Source organism: Pituophis catenifer, unplaced genomic scaffold (assembly GCF_029215685.1).
Source record: "Pituophis catenifer annectens isolate HBS135680 unplaced genomic scaffold, rPitCat1.0.hap2 SCAF_3, whole genome shotgun sequence".
Classification (NCBI taxonomy): Eukaryota; Metazoa; Chordata; class Lepidosauria; order Squamata; family Colubridae; genus Pituophis; species Pituophis catenifer.
Window position 1 is genome coordinate 113,534,989 of NW_027256883.1, and position 18,728 is coordinate 113,553,716.

The 18,728-nt window shown below is 41.6% G+C and overlaps 1 protein-coding gene across 1 annotated transcript in view; it reads right to left on the bottom strand.

The window, feature by feature from the left end:
- The window catches only part of ACBD6 (acyl-CoA binding domain containing 6), a 123,310-nt gene that overhangs the window by 63,797 nt on the left and 40,785 nt on the right, over window positions 1-18,728 (bottom strand). The window contains 1 exon segment of the mRNA XM_070939264.1: window positions 317-406. Within this exon segment, the coding sequence (XP_070795365.1) occupies window positions 317-406 (90 nt within the window).

Consider the following 18,728-nt stretch of genomic DNA (forward strand, 5'->3'; position numbering starts at 1 on the left):
GGTGCTGTTTACTGTTTTCTGCCTGCTCACATAAGAGTACATTTTTCAACCTGCTTTTTTCACCACCAAAATAAAGAAGCAGTCACTGTCCATGTCTCCCCACATTAATACACCAATAGGAAAGCAGAATTCCTATTCCAGAAGTGTGAGAAGAAAAGAGTTAAATAATCCTTTTCTTGTCACTACTGTTTTCAAACCATGTCACTTAAAAAATGTTCTGTATTTAAATTAATAGTGCTACTGAAAACAATCTACTGTAATTTCTTTACTCCAAATTATAGAAGGTGAACACATTCATTGTAGCTTCAGCTCATACCTGGCTATTGATATCAGCAGTGTGTTGGAGAAGTACTGTAGCAAGTTCTTTATGTCCTCTATCACATGCCCAATGCAGCAAAGCTCTACCCTAAAATATCAAGCAAAGGAGAAAAGGTTAGTTAAAATTTGGTAATAGATCATGTATCAACATTATACATTCATGCTAATAGCACAACTTTTTTTTTACTGAAATGTCTATATAAATCAGAAATGTATTACCAGCATCAGCCTGAAATGAGTCCTTGAAAGTTACAAGCAGGACCAAAAAGCAATGGCCATCACATTTATTCTATTCAGCAAAATGAATTAGTAGAGGGCCCACAATATACTGAAAATTGGCAAATTTGAAGAAAAATGTTATATTATACCAGTAGCTGATATATTTATTTGCAATTTTTTTTGAAAAGTTTTTTTATTTTTTAAAACATAAAATACATCTTTTTAGAGCAAGGATTTGATCCGGTGTAAAGTAAATACAATTACTCACATTCCCTCAACCAATTTTGCTCCAAATTTTATCCATTTCCCTCTTAAAAAGAAAAAAGAAAAAAAAAGAAAAAGAAATCTTATTCTAAACATTTAGATTTTGAACATTCTACTATGTCACCCTAAATTCTAAACAATTATTTCCAAATAAACATCATTCCAAATCTTTGTCATTTTAACAATCAATATTTCATATATATTCCTCATTTCTAAGACCCATTACATCGAGTCTATATTGTACCTCTTTTAAATGGCAACTAGTATCCATAATCTTGACAAAGAATATTTTCCTCCTCTCGTTTCTAAATCAATCAACATTTCCATCTAAAATTTGTCACTCTCACAATACTTTATTTTAAAGTCTAATATTTAACTGATTCATAATTTAAATAGCTATTTCCCAACAGTGTTTTCCGCCATTTCTATCTCTATTTATTGAACTGGTTCACAGTTTGCCTTAACTATTCTCCAGTATTGTCTCCTCCACTTCCTCCTGAGTTTATTTTTTGGCTGGTTCACAACTTAAGCAATGGCCATCACATTTATTCTATTCAGTAAAATGAATTAATAGAGGGCCCACAATATACTGAAAATTAGCAAATTTGAAGAAGAATGTTATATCATACCAGTAGCTGATATATTTATTTGCAATTTTGATTATTTCACTTTTGATTCCTTTCTTCCAAACTATGATGAAAAAAGCCAATATATAAGGACACCTAGAGTGACATTTACTAATCCTATTCTATATAGAAGAAAAGAGAAGTACTCTACACTACCCATGATGCTTCATTTTATTCATCAGCTACTGCCAGATTCCTTCTTGACAAACCTGTTATATTACATCGCTCAAGGAGGATGGACTAAAATATCTTCCCTCTCTATGATCTCACTGTGCAATTCAGCTAGATTCTGGAAAATAAATAATCCTCAAGAATCAGGGGACTATGAAATCCTTTTGAAAACTTTCCTTGTGATATTTATTAACTTATCACTGTAAAATAACTCCCAAACACAATGTTGTGACCCCGCCTCCCAAGCCTGTCCTAAAAGAGGAAGAGGATTCAGAAGGTGATGGGGATGACAAGGCCTCCCTCTCCAGGACCCTCCTTTCTGGCAATGCCTCAGGTTCCATCTGAAGGCCAGGAGGAACAGCCTGGGATGTGCCAGGAGGAAGGCATATCAGAGCACCAATTGATAGGGAGCGAGGAGGATGAATCCTGGCTTGATCCCAGGCAGCGTTGGAGGGAGAAGCGTGCGCAGCAATGGAAGAGGCGTGGGAGGGCCAGAGATTGAGCTGAGTCACGGAGCCACGCCCCACCAGGAATAAAAGTGGGTGAGATTGCTCTTCAGGCTTTGTGATGGACAAAGTTAAACCCTGCAAATCACATCGTGATCTCTGAAATTCGGCTTGGATATATTTTGGACTGAACATTGACTAAACTCTTGTCTCGTAGATAATTTGTTGCTCCTGGAACAGACTAAAGATAAGTCCTCTTCTGCTTTATGGGAGTGAAACCTGTCTTGGCAGGCATTCGGCAGTCTGCTGCCAAAACCCTGGTCTGCCAAGAATTCTAATCTGTTTACCTAATAAAATATTGGCAGGCGTGCTTGGTATTACGTTTGCCTGTGTGAGGAGGGGGGACAGAACACACAGGATACAAGGGGCTTTGGCTCAGGGGTGAAATGCTCCCGGTTCGGACCGGATCGCCCAATCCGGTAGCGAGGGAGGTGGGTGATTTAGATAACCGGTAGCAAAAATCCCTGCCCGCTCCCTCCCCCATGCCCAGTTGACCCGCGCAATCATCAGAGGCTTTTTAAAAAATTTTAAAACCATTTTTTCTACAAAAATTTTTTCTCTTCGGCCGAAAAAATGCTTTTAAAAGTAAAAAAAAAAAAAAGCCTCTGATGATCGCGCGGTTCAGCTGGGATTGTCAGAGGCTTTTAAAAGCATTTTTTTAATAACCCTTCGGCCGAAGAGGTTGTAGAAAAAATGTTTTTAAAAGAAAAAAAGCCTCTCCCGATCAGGCAACTCAGCTGGGATCATCAGAGGCTTTTGAAAGCATTTTTTTACAACCTCTTCAGCTGAAGAGGTTGTAGAAAAAATGGTTTTAAAAGTAAAAAAAAAAACCATGCCCACCCAGTCACATTCCCCCCAAGCACCCCCACAGAACCAGTAGTAACAAATTTTTACATTTCACCACTGCTTTGGCTACTATCTCCAGCCTCATTCACCATGATGTAATCTGTGTCAATATCACATTTAACATACACAAACAAATTTAACAGTATCTGTGGTTCTTCAAATGATCATCTGTGAAAGTACATACATGGTTTATGTGCCTATGTAGAAACTCAGTTGGAACATTCCAGAGTTCTACATTTTTGTCAGGACTCTAACCTATTTACATTTCATCCAGTGAATGAATACTTATTTTAATCAGTGAATAATTCAGACTTTTACTTTCAGAGACATTTATAGTTCAATCTGGATACTGATTCTATTAAATAGTATATTTAATGATTAAGTACAAGTAATTAAAGGTCTGGCTTGAGTTTTTGCGTATAAAACCACCTTGATAATGATACTGTATGGATGTACTTCCATATAGCAGTTTCCCCAATCCCTAGTCTTCCCGCTTTTCTTTTTTTCCCCTTTTTGGCCTTCCATTCCTGTATAACTTCCCAATATTTTAATAACTAAAAACATTGGGCATTTTATGTGAGGATTTATTTTCTGTAAGCTATCTTTCTTCATAAAAACTTAAGAATGTATTTTTAACTCAAGTACCAAGATTGAAGATTCATATACAATCCTTCTAATGTCATTACTAAAATTGCTCACTAATGATCTTGGGTAAAAATCAAGGAGACAGATTGTGAAACATAATTCACACGTACACTACAATGTATTGTTTACAGCCAACACAGGTAAATTGTAATTCACTTTTTTATCCCTAGCTCTGGCCCTCTGTCTTTTTTTGGTGCAATCTGTCATAAAAAAACATTTGGCATGTTAAGTTTTGTTTTTTGATCTTGCAAACACGTATAGAAACGTCAACAAAACACATTCTTCCTGAATGTCTATATATATTTGCATTTAAGACAAAAAAAAGTTTTAACAAGTTGGCAGATAGTATAGCCCAGAGTCATTTCACTGAAGGAATATTTCAAATATTAACCTTCGTAATTACAAAGAATGATCTCTGTATTAAAGTTGTTTTCAAGGGACTTATACCCAGAAGAATAAGTTTCAAATTACATTACATATCCACAGATTCCCAAACTGCTCAGATAAAAATTAATTTTTTCACAACACTAACATTTTGACAAATAGCAACTTAAAAAAAATACTGTATGGAAAGTATTTGTTTGACATTTTCTGAATTCATACTACAAATTAGATTAATCACCTGCAATATTCTAATATCTAAAGTCAAAATTTTACAAGCTGATCAATATAGATAATTTCTGGCCTAAATTGTAAGAGTTCTTAATATTCACTAAATTCCAAGAAGGAATTGCCATTAGACAGTCCCCACTCACTTAAACTATAAATTACAGTTGTTAGTTATTATGACCATAAATTATTTTTACTAATTTTACTTTTTATTTATAGTAATATTTTCTCTCATTTTAATTTTCAACATGCCTCAATGAGGGTAGTATTAAAGTAATCCAAATTCTGCTTCAAGAAAACTGGTGTCTGAGGTTGATACAAATGATATAAACTGAGCAGTTTTATCTAAGCTTGTAAATCATAGAAAATGACGAGGTCGTCTTCAGGTACTGAAATACGAACTTTTACTAACCCAAACTTTTACTAACTATTGGAAAGTTGGTAGTCTATTATCAGAATCTTAAAACTTGAAACCTTAAAAAAAGTTAATAGGAAGCTGACATCAACCTAAATTTAATGGTTTTTATTCTTACTTTTTAAATGAAATTACAGTGTATATAAAAGCCTGTCCCAAATATATTCCAGATGCATATTTGTGTGTTATTTTCCTGCCCACATAATACATTTTAACAAAGTCAGAAGGATACTTCTTAAACTTTGAAAGATCTGAATAAAAATGCATAAATCTAATGTCTGTTCAATGACTCTGCTACTAAATCTTCTACCCCACAGTTTAGTTAGCTGTTGCCAGGTTGGCCAGCTTCTGTAGCAGTTTATCAGGTAAACAGCACATAAATTTTGCTTTGCTGAATGTCACAGACCTTGTCAAAACAAAGCAAATGGGAAAGCTAGGAATTGTACTGCCCTCTTAAAAATGTATGTGGATCAAGACAAACAAAATATCTAGGAATTGATCTTAATTCAGAGAGAAAGAGAAGACAATAGGCAAGATAAATGAAAGTCTCAAATGGTTAAAAAAATGCTACTGTCATTTTTGAATTCAATTATCATGATGCACTAAACTGTGGATTTATTTATTTATTTGGATTGAGGATGGAGGATGTATATGGAGAAAAATAAAAAACAAACAAATGGACTTGTTCAGGAACATGGTGGAATGAAGGTGACTCTACAAAAGTAGAGCTGATTGTTGTAGCCAAGAAAGGAGCTGAGGAGAAGATTGGCTCCTTTGAGCTTCTCTAGAAAAAGAGAGTATGTGAGTTTTGGAGCACACTGTGCTCCATATGATTGCTCTTTATGAGAAGGCCACAGTCTTCCGAGGGTGAGAAAATTAGAAGATGAGGGAATTTACCATTATGGTTCCAACCATAGTTGGAGTCTTTAAAGGACACTAAGTTCACACTTTCTTTTCTAACCACCTTAGAAAATTGCATATTAATTGCTATAAATAAGTTAGACACCTTCAAAATGACAGAGTTGAAAACACTGGGTGAGTGTCTTTAATCCTTAATATAAGAAAATGAACCTGTATCTTTATAATCTTTAAGAATTTAAAATAAACAGCAAAAACAAGATACGGTTTTGGCTTTAGAAAGTGAATTAATTTGACTATACAAAGAAATAAATTAAAGGCTCAGAGAAAATGTTGAAATATGGGATTGTGAATACAAAGATCTTGAAATTAATTTTAAAGAATAAATGTATTTTCATGAAAAAGAAAAAAATATTATTGGAAGGTAAGTAATTTATAATGGTGTTCAGAGATATTTTTGAGGAATTATATCAGGATCTTGAATCAACAATGCCAGTTATGCTGTGTGTTCTTATGAAGGCCTGTTCCCAGAAGAAGCTGTTACAGAAAAAGATTTCAAATGAAACTTTTCTCACTTAAGTGTGGAGAACAATGTAAGAATTTCCTAGTAGATAAAAATAAAACAAAATTAAGTTTTAAAAATTAAGAAGGAAATAAAGATGCCAATCCCAGAGATCAATTGGAATAATTTGTTCTTACTGGACTTGCAAAAGAGGTTTGTTAAAGTTTTGAATAAAATCAAGACAAGGGCCAATAATCATTTGAATAGATTAAAAAATAAAATTATTTTCCACAAAAGGAAAAAACACAAAGTTCGCTTAGTATGGGTAGTTCCTTCTAGAATTGTTGACATCTGGACCGGAAAAATATTGTATCTTGGATTTGCTTGTGCCTAAGAGTTAATATATAGAACAATGACTTTTATATTTTTAAGTAATATTATTATTTTAGGGATCTATTGGAAATTTTTTGCTTGAGATCTGGATTGGAAAAAGAACACTGCTTATTGGACTTGCCTACAGTTAAGAATCAAGTTAGGAGAAGAAAAGATTTATAACTGTTAATCAAGAGAAGACAACCAGATACAGTGAAGTTGTTTATACTTATTGTGATGAGAGTTGCTTTCTTAGTTTTTTTTCTTTTTTCTATTTTTTCTTTTCTTTTTTGCTTTTTTGCACCTTTTACCTTTTACCTTCTATTTTCTTTTTTGGGTTTGTATTATCTTTTAATGTTGTAGTTTAAATTTTTCATAAAAATTATTGAAAACCCAACCTGAAAACTTGGAAATCTTAGAATGGAAGTGTTTTTCTAAAGTACTGTGATTAAAACATTTTTAAAGCATATGTGAAGGCTAGGAAATAGTCTGCTGTCTTAAAATTTGATATGCTTCTCATATAGGAAAGAGTTGATTTACTGCAATATTTATCATTCCTATTTTCATTGTTTTCACACAACTGTAAAAATCAAAATATTCTTAGGTGTACTAGCATAACAGTTTCATCTCTAAAATGAAATATTCCTGTAAGCCTTGTTTGAGAAAATGGTTACTTGCATACTTTTAAACTGTATAAATGTACTTAAATAATAACATGTCATAAGAGTTATTTTTACTGCAATAGACTACTGCAATAATCTAAAAATTATAAAATCGCAGTCAAAGAAGAAGCATGATTATTAAGCTAAAGAAATAATACTACTACCTGACCAAGAACTATTTTTCAGAAGCAAATGTGCTGGCTGGAAATTTCTATATATTCCATGCAATGACTTTAACTACTGTAGAGATTTGAGAATTAAAACTGATCATGTGTCAAATCTTCATTTATAATTCAAACAAATTTCTCTTCTGTAGCTAAAATATCTTTGCCTAATACTAGTACTAATAGAGTCAATGGCACTTCAGAAGCTCCTTAAGTACCGAGAAGTTTCAGTTCACTTCATGCAGGATGAAGGCTTCTAGCTTTGAATTTAAAACTCTTTCCTCTGCTTTCAACAAATTAATTTTATTTGAATTCCTGATTAATAATAAAAGGCCATGTCATCAGCATTCAGAACTCCAGCCGGGAATGTCATGGCTCAAAGGACAGAAATCTGCTCAGCGCTACAAGAGAACCCAACTGAATTTGTGGCGTCTCAGTCTATGAATGTGTAAGCACTTCATCTGTTCGCTACGAAACAATGTATTGGGAGACTACACATGCTGCAGACCAAGAGCAGAACAAGCAGGCAGTATGACGATAAGCGGGAAGCCAACATGTCGGACAGATTTTATTTTTGTCTGACCATAAATACAAATGTGCCACAGAAATGTGGTCTTCTAGCATCTCTTGGGTTTTAAAAATGGGATTTCGCTAACTCCATTCCAAGTATTTAAGTTAACACTGCTACAGAATTATTAGTGCAGGTGACTGTTGCAAAGCAAAAGATAATTGAATGGCATCCTATTTGGTGTTTCTTTAAATGAATTTATTTCCCTGTGTTTAGTTCAGCTTCTATGCACATAGAACACAAGAAGAATACTAACTTGAATACACAGCATTGTTAAACTTTTCCTTCTTAGCAGCATGGCATGACAAGAACAAAAATTGCTACATACACACAAACTGAAATAAAAAAATCACAGAACCTCTTAAATAAGTTACATGGAGATTGAAAGCCAGGGCCTATCAAAGTGGCAATATTTTAGCTTACCACAATAATACAGTGCTAAAACAGAATGGAAGAATTCAAAACGAAAAGGCAATCTTACAGAACTGCTCTGATACTGTATAAGTTTTAGACCAGTGATGGCAAACCTTTTAGAGAACGAGCGCCCAAACTGCAACCCGCTTATTTATTGTGAAGTGCCAACACGGCAATTTAACCTGAATAATGAGGTTTTAGTTTAGAAAAAACAACTCATATGTGATTGATGTCTTTTCACTGAAAAAACCCCCACAATAACAGAGGTTTCAATGAATCAAACAACTTTTTATTGAAAGGTAAAAGTTTGCATTTGGCATGCTTTTGATTAATGTGACTTTTGCTTTGTATGCACGTTGATAGTTTTTCTAACCTTGGCTCATACTTTGTAAGTTTGAGAGCAACACATGCAGCACTCAGGTCTTCTGTTAGTCCAGGGATGTCAAACTCAATTTCAATGAGGGCCGCATCAGGATTGTGATTGACTTCGGGGGCCATGGTGGGCGTGGGCGTGGTGGGCATGGCCAGCTCCCACTGCTGCTGTGCTTGCTCTCCTTGGCCAGGTTGCTGGTGGTGTGTGCGGGAGAGCAAAGTATGTGGGTCAGAGGGAGCCTCCCTCTCCTTATGAGGAGACCTGGCTTTGTAACCAAAACATTTTCAGTGATAGGATGGGAGACCACCAGAAGAAGTCAGGAGGAGGGGACAAGGGGATGGCAAAAGGCAGCAGGGTTGCTGGTGGTCAAGTCCTAAGGCAGGATTTACCTCAGACCCTCACTCTCTCTCATTATAATCTCCTTCCTTCCCTTCTTTTTCCTTCCCTCTTCATTCTTTCTTCTTCCTTCCCCCCTTTCCTCCTTTTTCTTTGTCTATCCTGTCCCTTCTTGGATGCTCAAATGCAAAAGGGGAAACATTTCTTGATGCCTCCTCGCCTTATGATCAAATGCCACTTTTGCTAGCAGTTTATTTATTTATTTATTTATTAATCAAATTTCTATACCGCCCTACTCCCGAAGGACTCAGGGCGGTGAACAGCCAAGATAAAATACAGACAATACAAATATTAAAAATCCCTTAAAATTATTAAATATTTCGGCCGAAACACAGATTAAAACACCCAATTTATAAAATCACGAATTCAAAAATTTAAAATTTAAGAATTTAAAAGAGGGGAGTTAGGCCAGGCCAGCTTGCTGAAATAGAAAAGTTTTGAGAGCACGGCGAAACGTGCGCAGGTCCGGGATCTTCCGTATCTCTGGGGGGAGCTCGTTCCAGATGGTAGGTGCCCCCACAGAGAAGGCTCTCCCCCTGGGGGCCGCCAGTCGACACTGTTTGGCCGACGGCACCCTGAGGAGCCCCTCTCTATGGGAGCGTACTGGTCGGTGAGAGGCTATTGGTAGCAGAAGGCGGTCTCGTAGATACCCCGGTCCGATGCCATGGAGCGCTCTAAAGGTGGTAACCAAAACCTTGAAGCGCACTCGGAAGACCACCGGGAGCCAGTGCAGCTCGCGCAGGAGGGGGGTCACATGGGAGCGCCATGTCGCTCCCATAACCACCCGCGCGGCCGCATTCTGGACCAGCTGGAGCCTCCGGGTGCTCCTCAAGGGGAGCCCCATGTAGAGAGCATTGCAGTAGTCCAAGCGGGAAGTAACAAGAGCATGAGTGACCGTATTTAACGAGTCCCGATCCAGAAAGGGACGCAACTGGCGAATCAGGCGGACCTGATAAAAAGTCCCCCTGGCCACGGCCGTCATATGCTCTTCTAAAGACAGCCGTGAGTCCAGGAGGACACCCAAGTTGCGAGCCCTCTCCGTGGGGGGCAATGACTCGCCCCCAATAGTCAGTGATGGCGCCAACTGACTATATCGGGATGTCGGAAACCACAACCACTCGGTCTTGGATGGGTTGAGCCTGAGCCTGTTCCTCCCCATCCAGATCCGCACGGCCTCCAGGCACCGGGACATCACTTCAAGGGCATCATTGGGGTGGTCCGGGGTGGAGATGTACAGCTGAGTATCGTCAGCGTACTGGTGGTACTTCACCCCGAAACCACGGATGATCTCACCCAGCGGCTTCACATAAATGTTGAACAGAAGGGGCGAGAGGACCGACCCTTGTGGCACCCCACATACAAGGGGCCTCGGGGTCGACCTCTGCCCCCCTGTCAACACAGACTGCGACCGGTCAGAGAGAAAGGAGGAGAACCACCGTAGGACGGTGCCCCCCACCCCTAACTCCTCTAGCCGGTGCAGCATGATACCATGGTCGATGGTATCAAAAGCCGCTGAGAGGTCTAATAGGACCAGGACAGAGGAACAACCCCTGTCCCGAGCCCTCCAGAGATCATCAACCAACGCGACCAATGCCGTTTCCGTGCTGTACCCAGGCCTGAAGCCCGACTGGAACGGATCCAGATACGACGATTCATCCAGGTACTGGGGGAGCTGTCGCGCTACCACACTCTCAACAACCTTCGCAATGAAGCGAAGGTTGGAGACTGGACGATAATTTGCCAACACTGCCGGGTCCAGGGAAGGTTTCTTGAGGAGAGGCCTCACCACCGCCTCTTTCAAGGCGGCAGGGAAGACACCCTCACTCAAGGAAGCATTTATAATCCCCTGGAGCCAGCCTCGTGTAACCTCCCGAGAGGCCAGCACCAACCAGGAGGGACACGGGTCCAGTAAACATGTGGCTGCGCTCAGTCTGCCCAGTATCCTGTCCACGTCTTCGGGCGTCACAGAATCAAACTCTTCCCAGATAATACTCACAAGACCTGCCTCTGTCCTCCCCGCTGAATCTACCCAGTCAGAGTCCAGATGTTCCCGAATCTGAGCGATTTTGTCATACAGATACTGTACAAAATCGTCGGCTCTACCCTCCAAGGGGTCCTCCCGCGCTTCCTGGTGGAGCAGGGAGCGGGTCACCCTAAACAGGGCAGCCGGGCAATTATCTGATGACGCAATAAGAGTGGCAAAATAGTTATACTTTGCCACTTTTATCGCCACCAGGTAGGTCCTAATATGAGACCTTACCAGTGTTCGGTCAGATTCAGAATGGCTGGCCCTCCAACCACTCTCCAGGCGTCTTTTCCGGCGCTTCATCTCCCTCAGCTCCTCAGTGAACCAAGGAGCCAGGCGAGATCGACGCCGGGTCAGAGGCCGCAAAGGCACGACCCGATCCAAAGCTCCAGCGGCCGCCCTATCCCAGGCGGCCACCAGCTCCTCAGTCGAGCCGTGTGCCAGAGCCTCAGGAAATGGCCCAAGCTCCGTCTGGAACCTATCAGGATCCATCAGGCGCCTGGGGCGGTACCACCTCAGTGGTTCCGCCTCCCTGCGGCGGGGTGCGGCGGTTCGAAGGTCAAAGCGAAGGAGGGAGTGATCTGACCATGACAAGGGCTCGATCACTATATCCCCTATCTCAAGATCACTCAACCACTGACCAGAGACAAAAACCAGGTCTAGCGTGTTTCCCCCCGTGTGAGTAGGGCCATGAACTAACTGGGTCAGGTCCATGGCCGTCATGGAAGCCATGAACTCCCGAGCCACCTCAGACGCCTCACCGACGGATGGCAGGTTAAAATCCCCCATGACCATAAGCCTGGGGGTGTCAACCGCCACCGCGGCTATAACGTTGAGCAGCTCGGGCAGGGCTGCCGTCACGTGGCAGGGAGCCAGGTACGTAACCAGCACACCCATCTGCACCCCATGACCCCACTTCACAAGGAGGGACTCACAACCAGCCGTCTGAGGAACAGTGACCTCCCTCAGACCAAGACCTTCTCTAATGACAACCGCCACCCCGCCACCCCTCCCCTGTGTCCTCGGCTGATGGAATGCGCGGAAACCGGGTGGGCACATCTCAACGAGGGGAACCCCCCCCTCCTGGCCCAACCAGGTCTCCGTAATACCCGCCAGGTCCGCTCCCCCCTCCTGAACAAGATCACAAATGAGGGGGGCTTTATTTACCACGGACCGGGCGTTGCACAGCATCAGCCGAAGGCCCAGGGCCTGAGGGTCTGTGCAACCTGGGGAACGAGAGGAGCATTGGAGGCCGGAGCGCGCCACCGCTTGGAGCCAGCGGGCGCGTGCTCCCACAACCTGATGTGGCCCCCTGCTCCCGCCATATCTGCCCCTCCCACCCACAGTACTGATGTAATGACCATCCATAACACAAGCTCTAACCCCCACCTTGACCCCGGTTCCCGCATCTCTAGTGCCGTGCTCTTCAGCCGGCTCTGGCCTCCTCCCCAACAGGTTCTCCCCCAAACCCACCCCCCTCCCAGAAACCTTTAAAACCTTATCTAAAAATTTCCCTAAAAAACCCCACAACCCCCTCCTCGCCGCATGCCACCTCTCGGGATTCCAAAATCCGTCATCAAGGTAGGCCCTCGATAGTGAGGAGGGCCAAACCTGCAAGAGGGGGGAGTCTCGCAGCGCAAGCAGGTCAGCAGCCGTAAACATCGCACAAAAACAGAGATGGAGAGTCAACTGGTCAGGGCTTCACCAGATCGTCCAATAATACTGGGTCAAAGTAGATCTTCATATCAGGAGCTGGTTCACTGCCCTCTCACGACAGTGAAAGGGGCCAGTGACATCCCCCCACGTCTGGAGGATAATTATCCCAGTCACCCTCTCACAGTGACTGGGGCAGATGACACCGACAATAAAGTCACAATAGTCCATCCTTTCATCTGGCGGATGACAAACAGCCCCCTCAGCACCTGCACACCATTTTGCCCAGTTCTCCTCCAGTTTGGGGTCGCACAAGAAGCCAGCAATTTGTAAAGTTATTAAAAACAATGTTGATAATCCCACAGGCACAAGTTCTTCTCTGGGGCGAAAGTAGGGATAGCAGACAAAAAAAAACCCAGTCCAAGTCCAGGGTGGGTGGCCATCAAAGGCCAACACCCACACATACCTGAGGGAAGAAGAGGGGGGAGAGAAGCCACCCGAGGCGACCAATAGAGCCCTGGTCAGCCTCCCGCCTCTCCTGTCCCAAAACTCCCCAAATCCCCAGTCTCAGCTCTGATGACAAACAAACCCCGGATAACAGGGGTCAAGGCTCAAAAAAGAGCAGATGGTAATCCTGAGGGCAAGGCAAGGCTGTCCGTATTCCCCCATCCACCTGCTACAAGTTCTTTCCACAGCTGGATGATCCGTGGCTGCCATTGCCTTCCGCCGGCGCCGCCGCCACCACCGCCACGGCCGGCTCGTAACCGGCACCCTGGGCTCCCCATGGCGCCTCCAGGACCCCCGAAAAACGTCCAGAGAGCGTCCCAGAGATCCGTGAGGGGCGAGGGGATGAAGGGCACCTCCAAGCCGCCGCCGCCGCATAGTAACGCCGCCCGTGGCCACTTAAAAGACTGAGAACAAACCAGGCTCAGTTTATCCCATGCTTGCATTTCATGGGGGCGTCCACAGACTACAGTACAGAAAAACTGTCAAAACAATGGTTCTGATAGGTGATCAGAGTTCCTCTGTTTTTTAGGTGCAACAGCTTTAGCATTTAAGAACAGAGGTAAGTTAATTGCTTTTCTACTAATACATAATCCTAAGGGCCTGGTGGCTCAGCAGACTAATAGCATTGTGATTAACACCAGCTGTCTGCAATTACTGTAAGTTCGAATCTTACCAGGCTCAAGGTTGACTCAGCCTTCCATCCTTTCTAAGGTAGATAAATTGAGGACCCAGTTTGTGGGGGCAATAAGCTGACTTTGTATAAATATACAAAAGGATGAAGGCTATTGCTTAATGCATTGTAAGCCGCCCTGAGTCTCCGGAGAAGGGCGGCATATAAATCAAATTAAAAAAAAAAATCCTTAAAAGGGCTCTTCTGTAGGGACCCTGCCATGGTCTAATTCAGATTGGAAATATAGCAAATATTTTTCCCCACTTGCTTTCTCCTGTTTTCCGCACTGGAAATAGCTGTTTGCAACACACAAGGAGGGGATACTTTCCTAAGAGTTCACAATTCAAGAATATCAATGTGCACATGAAGTATCTCGGGGGGGTGGGGGGAAGGCCATGGGGGGGTGGGATGGGGCTAGTGATAGAACAGGCCCTCAAGGCCTCCCCAACCCACTAAGATATTTCATGCTTCTCCCCCCCTTCCTGCCACAAGGACTCACTTACCTTGCAAACATCTGTCTCCTCTCTTGTTTCTCTGTTTCTTTACCTTTGAGGAAGGGAGAGGAGAGTTGGCTGGGAAATGCTTTTCATGCCAAGAATGGACGCTCCTGGGTGCTATAATATCACGTAGAGGATTAAAAGATCCTCTTTTGCAGAGTCAGGGTCCCAGAAACTTGTATTCTTGATGCGAACAGTGTTTGCTCCTGCTCCTCCCCTCCCCCCAACTACTTTCCACCAGAGTGGATTTGATTTAAAGCAAACTGATTTAAATCACAATTTAAATCACTAGTCAGTAAGGCTTGATTTAAATCATAGTTTTCTACATAAAGACTAATTCTTAAGGTATAACTTTAATATGCAAGTAAATGAAGATTTTTAGAATAACAACTTTTCATATTAGTTTTTTTATCCCCCGTTTAATAGGTTAATCATTCATATTTGGACAACTTTTCTGTTGTACTTAGGAAGGAGAAAAATAATCATTATCTTAATAATAACAATTTAAATAGATTTATTCAACTGAAACAATAACATTACAGCATATGTTATTTGCTTAAACAAACATCCGTATTTGTTAACTAATTTAGCTAAACAAAAAATATATATTTTAAGAAACTTAGACTGTCAGCCCAGCCTACACATGAAAAACTTAAATACTGTCCTCTGTAGCTCACTCGTCTTCTTCTTTGTTCATAATTTGGAAAAGAAAAACAAGCTTTCCTGCTTTATTGGGTCCCAAACGATTTCTCAATTTAGAATGAATGAGTCCAAAGGAAGAGAATATTCTTTCAACGCCTGCAGAAGAAGCTACTGCTGTTAAAAGTGAAATCATTACTTGAACAGTCTCTAAATCCAAGTGCTTAAGTGACTTTCACCAGTTCACTGGTGTGACTTTCTTTAAAATATCTTCAGCAAACATATATTTCTTGAATGGTTCCCCCTTAGCTTTGAAGTTTATTATAGTTGGCATTACAGATGGATGATTGCTAGATACCCATGTCATAGCTAACTCCTCTTCCTCAGCACTTAAGTTTTGACCCTGATACTGGATATTGACAATATTTGCCAAAAAATGAGCTGGAGACAGTACTTGTCCCATTCGTTTTTTTAATGCTTGTAATTTAATTCTGTCCATGTGTAGTTCTGCTTTTAAGTGTTCACTCAGTTCCTTCCAAATTTCAACAGCATCAGCAATAAAACAGCTATTTTTGTTTAAAGCTTCAAAGATGGGTTTCAGGATGCTCAGCATATGTTTAACATTTCTCTTAAGCCCAGTGTTGAGGATTTTGGCCGTGACAGTGCCATCTATTTTATCTCGATTTTCTTCACAAACTGTCATCAGAATAGGCCAGTTCTTGATATACTGCTCAAAACAGTCCACCACAGAGTTCCATCTAACATCTTGTGGGAGCGTTAGCTTGGTTCCACCCATCCTTTTCAGAGCTGCTGCTGCAGCAAAATGATTATTACGGAAGTATTTAGCAATTTCAACAACATTAGTCTTTATTTCTGGAACACTTAAGTCTTTGGCTAAGAGGTGCAGCAAATGAGCACTGCAACCATATGTTATTAGCTTTGTATTCCCTTCCTGCTCTTCTAAATTTCTTCTCATCTTGGATACATTTGCAGCATTGTCTGTGACCAAACTGCGTACTAGACATTTGAATTTTTGTTCACATGTTATTATAGCTTTTACTGCAACTTCTTGTAAGTATTATGCTGTGTGTGCATTTCCTGATGTATCAATTGTTTGTGCAAGGAAGACTTTCCCTTCTTCTGTTGTTATACAAGCACATACAATAGGATCATTGTGGACATTACTCCACCCATCAATACTTAGGTTAACAATTCTACCCTCCAGAGCTGTTGCACATTGCTCCATTTCTCTGTCATACACTTTATCCAGCAGTTTCCCTGCAACATCTGCTCTGCTGGGTGGACTGTATCCTGGTCTCAGTGACTGAACCATATTAATGAAATGTGGGTTCTCAGTCAGACAGAAAGAAGAGTTCGTTGCATAAACAAACTGGGCAATTTTTTCATCAATTAACTCTTTTTCTAATCTGCTAGTTTTTATCACAAATTTATCTATGGTGGTTCCAGGAGGGAAGGGTTTTTTCTTTCTTTTAGGTGATAGTGATATGTGGCTGTGGGTGTCTGATGATGATGATGCTAATGAAGCACTATCCTGGATGGATAACTCTGAAACTGTAGAACAGGAGGATGGTGATCTTGAAGGTGGATAGTTTCCAGAATCCATGAATTCCCCTAAACAAAAAGTCAATGCTGTTATTTTATTGTTTATACAATTTCTGCTTATTGTACACAGCACTGCCCCAAAAGGAATATTTGCTTTTCTTCATAACTGTACCAAATGACAGTAACATGCTGTAATAATAAGAAATATAATTTTGCTCAAACATGACAGTTCAAGGCAGTCTTTAGAAATATGATTCAATAAAAATGTTTACCAACCTGAAGATCCTGCCTGTTCAAATGTGTTTCTTTGGTCATCTTCATCACAGCACTTCTCATGATGTTGCCTCATTCGGGCCACCAGGCCTTGCATTTCTTTGTTGCAGTGTTTGCAGTTTGCACGCATGCCTGCCTTACTGATAGGTAAAGGAACTTCATTAAAATATTGCCAAACTGGGTCTCTTTTACGGCCTGCTGCCATTATAGGTTTTTTCCTCCAAGGAAAGAATGTGAAAAACCTCAGGTCATACACACAAAAAGATCCAAAGACTTGTCTGTCTGTGGCTGTGCAGTATTGTGCTCAGAAAGTTTCACTTTCATTTTGTACTGCTTGTCTGCTTGCCCCTTCCTCCTCAGACTTAGTTTCACTTTCTTCTTGTGCAGATCTATTCCACTCCAAACAATCAGAAAAATATTGTTTCGATTCTGTTCACTGAACTTCTTGAAACTTAGCACTGAAGGGGTTGATTCTGTATTCATAGGTTTGTAGAACAATAGGATTAAGGTCTTTTTTTCAACTCTGTTCATGTTATAACATTTTTGCTGTGAAGAAGAGGCATGATTCAGTTTTGAGAACTGCAAAAGTAAACCAAGCATCTGTGATAATATCTTGTAGGCAGAGAAACTGCCCAATAATCTTACAAAAACCTCTGGAAGAGCATGACATTGTGAATGGATTAATGGAATTTATTTACCAAAAAAATTAAACATATACAGCCTTATTCTACATAATTAAAAAACTAATCTTTATTTCATGATGGAATAACCTTTGGATGGTAATATATTTTCCTCAAAAAGCATTTTATTTATGTGAGTGTGAAGGGCCTGGCCCCGCAATGCTTCCTTGCTCAGTTGAAGGATTTGTCAGACGGTAAGGCTGGCACATGCAAGCAAGCAGTGCGCCAGGACCACGGACGACGTTGGTTCCTGCACCCAGCCGATTCCGATTCCACGACCAGCCTTCACACTTCAACGCCGCCAGCAGCACCGCTCAACTAGAGGAGTAAAAGGGGGCTGGCCGCACCGAACCTCACACCCTCACCCCGGGGATCAGGCTCGGAAAAAGCTGAAGCACCTTCGCCAAAGACGTTTGCCCATCAGCTGTAAACTTGCCTATCGCACGCACTTTCGCTGCACTTTGCCCAAGACCGGCCACTTGCTTGAGGAGAATATCCCCACTTGTGCATGCCCTCCCGGCCCCGCAACAGATGGCCAGGGGGTTGCGTGAGGAGAAGGGAGCTGCCGCCGCAGTTCGTGCTCGCTCCTCAGCAGCAGTTTGTGCTCGCTCCTCCTTTCCATAGTATCCTCTTCCCAGATCCCATTCCTATCCCGCCAGCCCTCATGTTAGCGAGCTTGCTGTTGGCCACGGCTAGATTGGGCCAATGTCTCAGGGTGCAGCAACACGTATCCACAGAGAGGGCTCTGCATGCCACCAAGTGTGCCTTAGGTTCGCCATAACGGCTCTAGACTCTTACTTCATTGTTGATTATGTAGCTCTGATGATTACTGAATTCCTACTAAAGTTAAGAACACCAGCTGTCTATTTTAGTGCTCAAGGGCATGACTTTTCCTTCCTCACCAACATGAATTGGAACTGCTCACTGCAGAATAGCTGACTTTGTATAAAAAATAACACCGCTCAGGGGGCCCCCCGAAAGCCCTACTAGGCAGGTATATACAAAAAGTATGAAGGCTATTGCTTAACGCATTGTAAGCCGCCCTGAGTCTCTGGAGAAGGGCAGCATATAAATCAAACAAACAAACAAACAAACAAATGAAGTCCTCAACCCTCCCAAACAGTTTAAAAGGTAATCATGATTGATAAGACAGACCGTCACTGTGATAATCAACAAGACCAGACAAGGTCTAGGTGCCTCCACAAGTAATCCACAATAACAGCCAATACAGTTTTCTGTCTAGATCTGAATCCCACGTGTAAGAGATTTAGACAACTTCTTTAAACAGAGCT